At 40.2% G+C, this 14,599-nt stretch overlaps 1 protein-coding gene across 4 annotated transcripts in view; it reads right to left on the reverse strand.

The window, feature by feature from the left end:
- TET1 (tet methylcytosine dioxygenase 1) overlaps positions 1-14,599 on the reverse strand; it is a gene marked incomplete at its 5' end in the record, with an annotated part of 126,189 nt that overhangs the window by 85,669 nt on the left and 25,921 nt on the right. For all 4 annotated transcript variants that reach the window (XM_080823355.1, XM_080823353.1, XM_080823354.1 and 1 more), the window contains one exon: positions 9,966-10,019. In XM_080823355.1, coding sequence (XP_080679481.1) covers positions 9,966-10,019 — 54 coding nt within the window. The remainder of the gene's footprint in view (positions 1-9,965; positions 10,020-14,599) is intronic.

Here is a 14,599-nt window from a genome sequence, read left to right on the forward strand (position 1 = left end):
GCTATCCCTTTCTCGTCTGTTCCCTGCTACCACCAGGTGTAGATGCAAAAGAACAATTTAATCTCTGAATTTACACTAATTTTTTTTTCAATCTGCTTACCTCCTCTAATTAGAAATTTAGGATCCAATCCAGGAATCATTGGACAGTCTCCAACAGCTAAATGTGAACTGGACAATCTACCCAAAATCTGAAATTTACTGCCAGTTACCCAGACTTCTTGACCATCAAACTGAAAGATTTTATAAGAATGTAAGTAAAGAGGGGCGCCTGGGTGGCTCAGTCTGTTAAGCGTCTGCCTTCAGCTCTTGTCATGATCCAGGGTCCTGGGACTGAGCCCAATGCTGGGGTTCCCTACTCAGTGGAGAGCCTGCTTCTCCTCCCTCTGCGGCTCTGCCTCCTTGTGCTTGCTTGCTCTCTCCCTCTCCCTCTCTCTGTCAAACAATAAACAAATAAATAAAATCTTAAAAAAAAAAAAAAAAGAAGAATGTCAGAAAAGACAAGCAGTATTCAAACTCATCAGTCAAGAAAAAAACACACACACACACAAAATGGTAGAAAAGCCAGGTAATCAGAGAGACAGAACCCAATGCAAGATGTGATCTAAGACTGGATGCTGAGTCAGGAGGAAAACAGCTGCAAAGGATTTTTAGGGGGTTGGGAGGACAACTGAAAAGATTTTCCAAAGCACAGTATTTTAGGTTAGACTGAGTCAATATTAAACTTCGTTAGTGTAATAATTGTATCATGGTTACACAGAATAATCTTTTCTTAGAAGAGGCATGCTGAAGTATTTACAGGTAAAATGTCACATCGTCCAGAAAAAAAAAAAGTATATAAAGGAATACAAAAGTTTAATGTATTATTCTTTCAATGTCTCTGTAAATTTAGCTTTTTCAAGTAAAAATTAGAGAAAAATCAATCCAACTAGTTTAAAATTATTAGATATATATCCTGATTTCCATAGCAATTCATTTCACAGACTACTCAGGCCTGGCCAGATGCTTTCAGAAAACAGTTTCTCTTATACACCAACATGTCAGCATAGTAATTTCTATAGTTCCGACCCAACTAACTGATATCAAGCCATGATATGCATTAATTTAATCATTCACTTAACTAACATTTATTGAATTATAAGCCCAGGACACTATGCAGAACACAAAGTGACTGCTGCTCTGAACTAAAAGGTTTACAATCTAGTTTAAAGAATGAGGGGGTCCCTGGGTGGCTCAGTCGGTTAAGCACCTGCCTCGGGCTCAGGTCATGATCTCGGGGTCCTGGGATAGAGCCCTGCTTCGGGCTCCCTGCTCAGTAGGGAGCCTGCTTCTCCCTCTGCCTGCAGCTGCCCCTGCTTGTGTGCTCTTTCTCTTCTCTCAAATAAATAAATAAATAAAAATCTTAAAAAAAAAAAAAAAGAAGAAAAAGAAGAATGAGAACTTGGGACACCTGGGTGGCTCAGACAGTTAAGCCTTCAGCTCAAGTCAAGATCCCAGGGTCCTGGAACTAAGCCCCCCATGTGCTCCCCACTCAGTGGGGAGCCTGCCTCTCCCTCTCCCTGCTGTTCCTACTCTCTTACTCTCTCTCAAATAATAAATAAAATCTTCTAAAAGAAGTGAGAACTCAAAATCTAAACACATTAATATTCTAAAAAAGGATTTTACAGTAACAATCACAACAAAAACAATAATGATGGTGTAAGCTATCATTTATTAAATATACACTATATATGAGATAAATTAAGTAAATTAAAAACTATCCAAGTATTCAAACAACACTGTAGATTAGTTACTGTTCCCCTTTTACAGATATGGAAAATAGGTCTCAGACTTTACTTAAACTTCCTTAGGTAATACAGTAAATAGATGAAACACAGCTTAACCCAGGACTATGTGACATTAAGGGTCATCCACCTTCCTTTGGGTACTGCTGATACAACAGGAGATATAAAGTTCAAAATAAAAAAATGAAAAGTAATTAACAACATCAGATATTTATGGTATCATAATTTAAATGCTCAGAAAATTTCAGATATACTTTCCCTATTTTTTTTTCAGTAGGAAGTTTTGTCTAAACTTTAAGCTTATTTCAAAAATTGAAATAAAGTTATCAGATAATTTTTTAAAAGATTTATTTATTTATTTATTTGACAGAGAGAGAGAGAGATGGATCACAAGTAGGCAGAGAGGCAGGTGGGGGGTGGGGGGGGGCGAGCAGGCTCCCTGCTAATCAGAGAGCCCAATGTGGGGCTTGATCCCAGGACCCCGGGATCATGACCTGAGCTGAAGGCAGAGGCTTAATCGTTCCACTGAACCACTCAGGCGCCCCCAGATAATTCTTTTTTTTCTAAAGTGAAATGAATATGTAAGATATTAAGTGAAAACATTTCTAAGATAGAAAAAATGCCTTCAGATATTTAAGATAATTTTTTAAAAGATGTTATTTATTTATTTGACAGAGAGAGAGGGACAGCAAGAGAGGGAACACAAGCGGCAGGTGGGAGGGGCGGGGAGTAGAAGAGTCTAGCAGGCTTCCCGCTGAGCAGGGAGCCGGATTCGGGGCTTGATCCCAAGACCCTGGGACCATGATCAGAGATGAAGGCAGACGCTTAATGACTGAGCCACCCAGGCCCCCTTAAGATAACTTTTTTGATAATTTAGTGAGAACTTTATTAAGTGATTCTTATCTGGAAGAAAACAAGCTTAAGATACATAACTTGAAAACATCCCTAAAACTTGTATTCTGTTTTGGATGGGTGTGTTCATGTCCATCTTACCTTTGTCTTTGTATCTCAGTTCTACAATTCAAACCAACCATTAATTGTGAGTCATACATAGAGAGAGAGAGGCAGACAGACAGAGAATCTTAAGCAGACTCTATGCCCACCACAGAGCTCGATTTGGGCTTTTCTCACAACCTTGAGATCATGACCCCAGTCGAAATCAAGAGTCAGGCGCCCAACCAACTGGGCAACCCAAGCATCCCTATAAAATATTTAAAAATAAAAGGGGAAAGAGAAATTTAGGACTTTCACGGTTTGAAGTCTTATTTCTGATATTCCTCATTACAAAAAGCTAAGTGGAATTTTTAAAGGAAAGAAAAGGCTTTCTGGAATATAAGTTTATAGCTTTCAAATAAAGTAATTAAGTGAATGTACTGCTAAGAATATACACATTTTCTGAAAGGTTCACTTAATATTTTTAGTAACACGTATGAGACATTTAGATATAATAATAGAAATTATTACATACCAAACTGTCCTAACCACTTTACATGTATTAAATAATTAATTTAACTCTATAGCAATCCTGTCTTATGTAGGTATGTTTATGTGTGTACTTTAAAATTAAGCACATACTCCACATAATACTTAAAATAAATGATTTAGTACTTTAAAATAAGTAAGTTCCTATAATAAGTTTACTGTTTAACATCTGGTTCTTTAGAACCATAAAAAGAACATGTAGTTTAATCAAACTCATATGACATCAGTAAATTTTAAACATACATGATAAAACTATAGCATCTCCTCTCTTAAAACCTGTCACATGCAGAAAGTCCTGCTATTAGTTCAAAAAGGACTCAAAACGTTAGTATTTAAAATAACAGAGCATCACAACAGGTTAAAAAAAGATTCCATAATCTTCATTCTTTTGCATCAGCTCTGTGGTGGGTAAATTTTGTGATCAGATCTTTAAAAATATTATTTTTATAACATTTTGGACACTGAAAGACATTCAATTATTACATTAATTAAACCTGAAAATGAATTAAAATACTAGTAAGGTTTCAACAAAAATTTATTAACATTTATTTTGAGCATTTTTTCTGGCTCTTAAAAATACATTCTAGGGACGCCTGGGTGGCTCAGTGGGTTAAAGCCTCTGCCTTCGGCTCAGGTCATGATCCCAGGGCACTGGGATCGAGCCCCGCATCGGGCTCTCTGCTCCGTGGAGAGCCTCCTTTCTCCTCTCTCTCTGCCTGCCTCTCTGCCTACTTGTGATCTCTCTCTGTCAAATAAATGAACAAAATCTTAAAAAAAAAATACATTCTAAAAAAAATACATTCTAGTTCAGCACTATGAAAACACAAACAAGTTTTAAATGAGCATAAGTATTCAAGACACAAGGTATATATTCTTTTCTTAGCTAGGAAGAATTCAACAGATTTTTTTTTTTTTTTTTTTTTTTTTTTTGGGTAGCTTGAATGAAATTTTCCTCACGCCCATTCACCCCAGTTGGCTTTTATTCACTGATTCTCTGGGATCATTCCTAGAAATTACAGAATGAACATGGGTCTTGAGTCACTGGAAATGTACGTGCTCCAATAATAAATGAATGATTTGACTGTGTGTGAGCTGGCTTAGTGAGAACCTAGCCCTGAAATCAGTCTGATCATCTCTGGGCAAAGTGCTATATTACAGTTTCTGGGTATGCAAACCAGAAACCCCACGCGTGCCTTTGATCATGTGACTAAACACTGATGCATGAGCACACATCTTTGACAATTTTTGCCAGTTTATGACATAATGAGGAAAATAAGAACCATGTGTTGAATCATAAAACTAAATAACTAAATTTATATAACTGGCCTATATTCTGAGATTATCTTTGAATGTATATGCCTTTTGTTTTGGGGTTTTGTTTATTTTTTAAAAGCTGGTCTTGCTTTCTGGATACTCTCACCACCCACTCTGAATTTTTCCCTATGAGCCCATTATACTCAGAAGTCTGGGATTCACTGCATTTGACTGTGAAGGACTCTAAAAATGGCATGCTTTTTGGCCTGAACAATGGTCAAGCTCAGTATTTGATCAAGCCCTTAAATTTGCAACATGTTACTATGTCATAGAATGCTACATTATAACTACAGTTAAGAAAAGTTTATCATTTACCAATGATTTTTTAACTGAAACAATGTTGTAGATAAGTGTGCAGAGAAAAATGTTTAGTAACTGTTCAAATTTCCACTTCTCCTAGCTTAATGGGTTTTAAAAATAAACAAGATAACTCAATTGTATCTAATTTGGTACTTTTAAATCAGCGCCAGTATGCATAAGAATTTAAAAATGAAGGGAACAGCTCACAAATATATGAGGTAAACTTCCCCAGCTTGGGAACTTTTTTTGTTTCCTTCAAAGCATATGCCACAATTTGTAATTTACTCATTTGTCTTTAATTTTTGCCTGCCTTTCCTAAGCAAAGTTCATCTCCATGAGGGCAGAAATCATTTTGGTCTTATACACCATTGAAGCCCCAGCATTTAGCATGTGGCTAAAAAAAAGAGAAATGATTCAATGCAAATGTTGTTGTTCAGGAAACTGAGCTTACTCAACATTTACTATGTGCCAGGCAATGATGGTACTAAATATTTTGAATGTCACTATGTCATGCAAATCAAGACCATATACGAATATGATTTATTTATGATTTGATTCTCCTTTTAAAACAGTTTTCAAAAAATATTTAAGTAGGGATGGCTCAGTTGGTTAAGCAACTGCCTTCGGCTTTTCATAATCCCAGGGTTCTAGGATCAAACTCCTCAGCAGGGAGCCTGCTTCTCCCTCTGCCTGCCACTCCCCCCACTTGTGCTATCTTTCTTCCTCTGAAAAATAAATAAATAAAATATTTTAAAAATCTATTTAGGTATGTCTATGTCCCCCATCAGCCCCCAGCAGTACTTGTTCTCTCCTTTATCAGCATCATCAAGGAAGGAAGGAAACAGTGAAGAGCTGGGCTGCCAGTGTAGAAGCTAGCAGGAAGATCACTTAGCTTTCATTTTTTCTTTTCTAAATCATCTGTAGACCGTTTCCTGGTTTAATATCCACTGCCATTTCTTTATATTTGTTCACTCAGTTCTTGCAATTGTGACTCTGATTATATTTTATAACCTAATAGCTAGAAAATATTCCCTACTGCCCTCGAAAGAGTCTCTCTAATTATAGAATGTATAAATATGGTTCCCGCTCACAGATGCCCACACTTTTTATTTTGAAATGATTTTAGGGGCGCCTGGATGGCTCAGATGGTTAAGCGTCTGCTTTCAGCTTGGTGCTGATCCCAGGATCCTGGGATCGACTCCCTCATTGGGTTCTCTGCTGGGCGGGGAGCCTGCTTCTCCCTTTTCCTCTAATTCCCCTGCTTATGCTCTCTTGCTCTCTGTTAAATAAATGAATAAAATCGTTTTTTTAAAGACTTTATTTTGTTCATTTGACAGAGAGAGACACAGTGAGAGAGGGAACACAAGCAGAGGGAGTGGGAGAGGGAGAAGCAGACTTTCCGCTTAGCTGGGTGCCCGATTCGGGGCTCGATCCCAGGACCCTGGGATCATGACCTGAGCCGAAGGAAGATGCCCAATGACTGAGCCACCCAGGTGCCCTAATAAATAAAATCTTTAAAAAAAAAATGATTTTAGATTTACAGATAAGTTGCAAACACCGTGCAGGGTTTCTTACATACACTTCACCCAGGCTCGTCTAATGTTACCATATTGTAATAATGGTTCTGGTACCATTTTTGAACCCATCACCCTATCCTGTCCCTGTAGTCGCTAGTGATGCTGACTATGTTCTGTCTGCCCCTCTTGGTCCACACTCAACCGACTGGCCGACTGGTCCCTTTTGGCTTCTGATCAGATCCATGAATGAAAGCAGCAGAAAACTGGAGGGCAGGGTATTTATTTGCATCCCCCAGCCCCCAAAACCTTCTCTCTGCAGAAACATCCTAGTATCAAAGGCTGCAATAAAAACCCCTCCTCCATTTCTTCAGTTCCAACTATTGTTTCTATCTGGGTTTCCGCTCCCACTCCTTGGCCCCTTCAGGTCTAAGAACGGTGAGAAAGCTCTGCGGTCACTAGTCTTGGGATGCTTTGCCATCCCTCATTTCGCCCTTACCCCTGCCCACATCTTTTAAACAATTCCTTTATTAAATTCCCCTCGATACCCCCAAATGACCATGCAATCTGATTTTTTCCAGGGACAATGACTAATGACCTAACGAAAGTGTATTACCTTAAAATCAACATTCTCTTAAGGGAATATATCCTCTTACCCTGACACACCAAGTAGAGATTATATTTACATAAATGTTTCTGCCAAGTGGAGTTCCAAAATCATGCCACTCACAAGTCCAATTTTATGAATCAAAACCTGAAATTATTTCCACTTTTACCTTACTCAAGAGTCAAAGAGACAATTACAGCCCAGCCAATAAGCTGCCACGTATATATAAAATAACTCTAGTTGATAATCAATAGGGCTTGAGCAGGAACCTGGTCCTTCAGACCAGTGGGAACAGGAATTTGTGCTTTGCTTATCTCCTACCCCCATCATTTGATACCCATTCTGGCAGTTTGAGCACTTTGAACAGAAACTGTCATTTCAGCTAGAGGAGAATTCTCTCTCTAGTCAGGGATTTGAAGGCACTATCCACACTTTTACATTTTGAACTATAATAAAATGAATACAGGTTATTGATATAGATAATAGAGTGCTTAAAAGTGAGAGGTATGAGACATACCAGGCAATTTCAGCCCCGCAACTGGATTCAATATTTAGTTAGCAGGTTCAGAGTAGAATGGGACAGGCTTCTGCACCCCATTTCCCTCATCAGACTCTTCACCTGTCCAACTACTTCTTCACAGAAAATGCACATCAAATCTCTGCTTAGGATACCTGCAGCATCCACCCTGACAAAGAGCAAGGGACCCAGATCTGAAGATCTAAGAGGCCAGAGTCAAAGGAAGTGGACTACATCTCTGGCACAATGCCTAAGGCAAAGAGAGAATTATGAAAGGAGACCAAGCTGTAACCTGTAGCCTCCCATCACTGCTCCCCCAGGTAGCACCCAGCAGAACACTAAGTCCTCACCCATGAAACCTTAAGCTGAAAGTTGTACTCTTCCCCCGCCCTCCCTCCCAAAATATGAATTTAGTTTTCATAACATCTCCTTCAGGGTTGTACAATATTCTATCTATTTTACACATATCAAACTAAAATCTGAAAGTATTTTAGCATTTCTACTGTGGAACAAAGAAACAAAGCTTTCTCTGGTGAACGAAATATATTATAGCCAGTAGAAGATAAAAGAAAACACTTTAAAATACCAACATCAGAGGGAAAAATTATTATTTTTCCTTTTAGGGCATTTCCCTATTCCTGTACAACAATTGATAACTATAGAGGAAAGTGAGCAACAGTTCAGTTTCATTGCTGTGGCACATGAAATTCAGCCACTCACAGGCACTTTATTTTAAAATAAGTCAGAGTCCACTGCCATAATTCAAAAAAGCAACACACGGTATATTTACTTCTGAAATTTATTTCAGGTGACAGGACACCCACAGACTAACAAAATAAACATAGAATTAAGTAGTATCCCCCCAAACCCAATTTCACTTCCTAGCAAAGGCAGATGATGATTTAGCTACCAAGCTTCTTCTAGATCAGTCTGTCCATGCAACTGAACCCTTTCTCTATGCCCCCACCCTAACCCCTGCAAATTTGAGAGCCATTTTAACAGCAGCACTAAAATGATTTCTCACTTGAAAATCTGAAGAAAAAAACACCTGAAATGGATACACTCAACACGGAAAGTGTGAGAAGAGATTAAGAAATACAAGCAGAGCTTTTAATGATACAGTTCTATAGTTGGAGGAGGGGAAGGAAGCAAAAGGGGGCGGGTGGATCAATATCCTGAAGAAAAACAGGAGGGGTTAATTTACCTTGAAAATAACCAGTATTCTATTTGTCCAGGCCCAATAAGAATTTGTGCCAAGCAATTTCATTCATTTCACAGTGCCTAGAACACTGATGGCTGTGTGGTAAATATTAAACAAATACTTGTTGGTTGATGAAAATGTACATGGCAACGGCCGCGTACACACAGGAAACAGAAACTCAAGGTGGTCAGACAAATTTGAAAGCAATGCAAGGTTTGGTTCTCCATGTCAATAACATTTTCAAGGTACACAACGGGGGAAGCAAATGACATAAAAATGTGCCACATCCATAGTTCAACATGTTGTTCCTCTTTGAGTGCTAAAACTTTATTTGCAAAAGAAAAGCTAAGATTAGGTGAAAATGTTGTTAATTATATATACATGATATAATTTTAAAGATCAGTTTTACTGCTTAAGGTCTTTTTTGAATTAAAAAGGTTACTTGCTCAGGTTGCTTACATTTATAACAGCAATATGCCACTTGAAACCTTTAACACATAAGCACCCATTTGCTAAACTAAAGCTAGCCTTGAACTTTGAGTAGTGCCATATGCTTTTAAATTAACCCTTCTAAATACTGTACAAAGCTCATATCACAGACTGTTAGCTTACAACCGAATTAGGTTACTGCTAAATACTCATTAGGCAAACTACTGAAAATAAAGAAAACATGCATATTTCTACAGCTCTATGAATGCCAAAATTAAAAATGATACAATGAGAATCTGGGATCAGGCAATGATAATTTGGCTGATCTCGATGGCTTACATATTTTAAGTTGAACTAAAACCTCTAAGGACCTTTCTCTTTGGAAAGCAAAACCACACATTTTAAAATAGTATCTAATGGAAGGTCTATTAAAATCACAATGGATCATAGCTGTCAACTTCAAATAGTGTCTCCTTAAGAGCTTAAGTTTACACACTGGTGCAACATCACAAAGGCAGATGCTACAAAAGGATCTACAAAGAAAAACAAATTTTATTCACAACACTTTGCATATAAACTTTTCCTTTTGCAGACTTGTGGGGAGTTGAAAATAAAGGATGCTAATATGTACACCATACAGCACATCAAAAAAAGAGAGAGAGGGAGAGACAGAAACACTTCAGTTGAGTGAAAATTCATTTATCTACTGAAAATCTGGGAGAATTCACATCCACTGTACTCCAAATTTACTCCTAAGTGACAGAAAAATACTATATAAAATGGCAAAAAATTAAATATGATTTAATCAATAACTGATTACCTTTAAAACTTTGGGCTTCTTTTCCCTCTGGGGCCTCTTGTTTTCTTTTATAACCTAAAAAAAATCAAATTGCAAAATGAGCCTCCGTTTAAGAAAAAAATATTAGCTCCCACCCCCCCCCCGAAATTTTTGGCTATTTCTCTATAAAACTACTTAGACCATTTAAAATCATCAACATGTTTGCTAGGCAGAACCTAAAGAGCTTATGTAAAATGTATACTTTAAAAGTCACTGAAAAAAAGCCTTGCATAAAGATGAAGTAGGGAAATACCCTTTTTTCCCCTTAAAGTCTGTCTTAATTAGCCTCTGCATTCTTCACAGCGAAGCCCACGAGGTAGCCATCTTGCTTGCTTCTGCAGAGGAAGCCTCTACAGTGGAACAGTTCTGCAAACTGCTTTTTGGTATTATTATCATGGTGTTTAAAGGCAGCCCTGGCCTGCCAGCACTGTAGACGTGCTGGGCATGCCTTTTGCAAAAACAGCCCCACAAAGAGTGCAGCCAATGGCAATGCAGAGCTTAGCAACTCCAAAGTGATCTTCTCTGCTAGCCTTCCTAGACAAAGGATCTCCTGTGCGGCTCCGCTCTCACCACAGGACACAGGCAGCCACAAGCTGCGACATGGAGTGCGCTGCAGAGGATCTGGTCGCGCCGAAATCACAGGAGGCTTCAGCAAAAACAATGCACACAAATCCCCCAGGTCTCCACCATCGGATCGATGGCGGAGGCTCCCTGATTAGTAACCTCTTGGCGGCTCCGAGGGCAGGTCTGCGCGGGGGGAGGGGTGCGCGGCTCTGCCTCCAACGTACAGGAGATATAACTGAGCCGAGGGGGGCATTTGGGCTTGCTGAAACTCTGGAAGGTATTGTGCATTTTTACTTTATAAGGCAAGGCTAAATATTGGCGATATTTAAGGCAGGGAGGTTATGTGAGGACAGTGTAGGCTCAGCTGTTGGGCTGCGTGTCTCATTCCCCGGGAACCACACCTCTTTGCAGCAGGCGCTTTGCCCAGAAACACAGCAATTTGATTTCTGTCAATAAATGTCCAATGACAAAGGCGGATTAAAAAATACTAATGAAGCCACTTGAAAGGAAAAGGACAGGATGAGGACAAGGAGAGGGGGAGGAGTTTTCAAAATACACTTGCCACTCTCAGTGGCTGGAGAGAAAAGATTTCTCTCTCGCTCTAGACATCTCTGGTGACCTTCATTTCCTAAAGATACCCCTCCGGTCCAGAAGATGGGCTCATACCTTTGGGACAAAAGGGGCACCTTTGGCTCCTCAGTCTCGGGAGATCATCAACTGTCACTGAGCATCTCTCCCCGGAGCTGCCAAGCAGGTTCCTGCTCCCCCCCCCCACCCCCAGAGCCTGTCTGCTCACCAGGCTGATGGTCAGACAGGACCACCAGGGCCACTAGGGCCACCCACTTCCCAGAGACTGGGAGCTGAGCCAGAGGTGGCACTAGCAGCCACCCACACTCACGCACCTGGACTGCCACCGCGCCCAGTAGGTGGTAGGCACTGAGAGAGCTGGGCACTAAAGTTGGAACTTGCCAGTCCCCAGAGAATGCTAGAGCCAGAGGAGTTTAGCTCCCTCCCCTCAGTCCCCTGGCCAGGCAACTGTGGCAGGAGAGAAAGAACCAGGACAGCTGCTGTGAGCTGGCAGGTCTCAAGGTCACTGCCAAAATGTAGTGTAGAGGCCGGTCACAGTCCCATCACGGCCACCTTGACAGCTGCACAGATCTTGGGAAGACAGCCTCAGCTCCATCCTCCCAGGGCCAAAGTTTCAACAACACATTTAGGGGATTGGCAGGAGGGCCGCCCTGGCTGCCCAGCCAAAGATGGGTTTTCCACTTGCAGTTGGATTCAGAACAGATTCCCACAACCAGAAATCAGGAACAGAGTGAGGGCCGGAAGGCCTGTGTTTCATCACTCGGGATTCCTAGCCTTTCGGTTTGCCACAAAGGCACGCTTTCCTTGTTAGCATGGTTAAGTCCAACATGCACTGTTTTCCCACATTAAACTACGTCTCCCTCACCTACCCACCCTCAAAATTTTCAACAAATATAAAAAGCAAGCTTCCTTGTACCAAAACCAGTGGATTCTGACCTAAACACGTCCATCAGGCCAACATCAAGGATACTGAGCCCACACTAAGAAGCTCTCTGTGGCGAATGAAGCAAAGCCATGAAAAAGGTAGAAAAATAGGACTTAATACAGCAAGACTTAGAAATGGCCCTACGCTTCTTTTTCTTTGAGGTCCGTGTGTGCACATGTGTGTGCACATGTGTGTGTCCGTGTGTGCACATGCGATAAAATATACATAACATAAAATCTGCCATTTTAACCATTTTTAAGTGTACAGTTTAACAGCATTAAGTACATTCGTAATGTTTTTCTTTTTTCCAGATTTTTATTTATTTACTTGACAGAGAGAGACACAATGAGAGAGGGAACACAAGCTAGGGGAGAGGGAGAGGGAGAAGGAGGCTTCCCACTGAGCAGAGAGCCCGAAGGGGGGTTTGATCCTGGGACCCCGGGATCATGACCTGAGCTAAAGGCAGACACTTAGCGACTGAGCCACCCAGGCCTCCCCATTCACAATGTTGTCAAACTATTTCCACTCGCCATTTCCAGCATCTTTTCATTATCCCAAACATACACTCTATCCATTCAACCGTAACTCGTCCGCCTTCTCTCAGTCCCTGCTACTTTTTATTTTGCTTTTTGTCGCTATAAATTCACCTATTCTAGCATCTAAGTGGTATCACATGATATCTGTCCTTCCGTGTCTGGCTTATTTCACTTTGCATAATGTTTTCAAGCTTCATCCATGTTGTAGGATGTATTAGAATTTCATCCTATTGAAGGCTCAATAGTATTTCACTATGTGTATATACACCAAACCTGTTTATCTCTTCTTCTGTTGATGTACATTTGGGTTGTTCCCACCTTCTGTCTATTGTGAGCAATACTGCCGTGAACATAGGTAGAAGTAGCTATTGGAGTCCCTGCTTTCAATTCTTCTGAATATAGACCTAGGAGAAGAATTGCTGGACCGTATGATAATTCTGTTTAAATATTTAAGGAAGACAGAAAAGCAGTCACCCACCAGGGAGGGCCTTGCTGCTGGATCCTGGGCCAGGAGCTGCTCTGAACCGGCCAGCATCAGTGGCCAGGGCTTCTTGGAGCCGCTGGTTCCAGGATGCTTGTTACACAGCCTCGGTGCTAACCACCAAACTTTCTGGAGTGGCTATACCATTCTACATTCCTGTCAGCAGGGCACCCAAGGGTAGTCTACATTTCTTAAAGTTCCTTGCATGTCAATTACAAATTACACCTCTCCCCCTTGAATACCCTGAATATAACTTTCAAAAAGCATCAACATTTTCCCCGCTCGACTGCTCAATATTTAGTAAAGTGGTCCATGATATATAGTGCATAGAATTCTAAAATTAAAAACAATCTATTACCAGTGAGATCCATGTGTGTCTCAATAAAAGAAAATAAAATCAGGCTCTGAGTGTTAGGTGTACTGAATATCCACATCAGTGAGAAGTTCACTTTTTAAAGCCCCACTGACAAGCACTTTCACTGCATGGAACACTCGTGAAGCCATACAACACTGCCCTTGGCAAACTAAGCAAACATTGGAGGTCTGTGTGCAGTGTTCTGTAAAATGAATTAATAAATAAAGCCACAGCTCATCTCAGCTAAATATGAGGGTTAATTAAAGTGACCAGAGCTAAGATTAACTCAAAATATCCAACTGATACTACGCTATGAAGGTCTGTACTTGTTTGAACATAGAATACATCGGTAACCTATATTGGTTGTGACCATCTGCTCTAAATCCTATACTTAGTGATTTGACGGTCTCTCAGCTTAGGGCTTAGGTGATGGTGAGCTTTGATGGAGAAAATAATCAGACATTATTAGCAGAGAAACTGGGAGGCAGGGCAAAGTACATACAACTAGATTCTATTTAAAGAACGGCAGGTCAGAAACTAAGAAACCCTGGGTTATAGTCCTACTTCTTCAGAACTTGTTTTTGTCTCTTAAATCTATTTGTTTTTCTCACAAAGAATCATGATTATTAAGCTGCATGAGATGTATTTAATTTTGTGATAACTCAAGTATTAGGTTCTTTTGAATATTACAAAACAAGATCTCTTTTCTCTTAAAAAATCACAATTATAGAACTAAAAAAGAACATCAGAGAAAACTTGAGTCTAACTACATTATTTCATTGAAAAACTAAGGCTTAAAGAGATAAAATTACTTAATTCACATTACACAGCATGTAAGAACTTAACTTGAGCTGAGGTATAACCAACTGTCTACACTGCTTTCTCTAACTCCTAATAACCTTTAAGACTGAAATATCTTCAAAACCACACGCTAAAGTTCTTTGTTGTTGTTGTTTCTTTTTTTCTTTTCTTTCTTTTCTTTTTGAGAGAGAGAGAGAGAAAGAGTGCCTGTGCAGGTAAGCTGGGGAGAGGCGGGGATAGGGGGAGGTAGAGGAAGAAGCAGACTCCCTGCTGAGCAGGGAGCTGAAGCTGGGCTCCATCCCAGGACCCTGATCAGGACCTGAGCTGAAGGCAGATGCTTAACCTATTGAGCCACCCAGGCGGTCC

This window comes from Martes martes, assembly GCF_963455335.1.
Source record: "Martes martes genome assembly, chromosome: 14".
NCBI lineage: Eukaryota > Metazoa > Chordata > Mammalia > Carnivora > Mustelidae > Martes > Martes martes.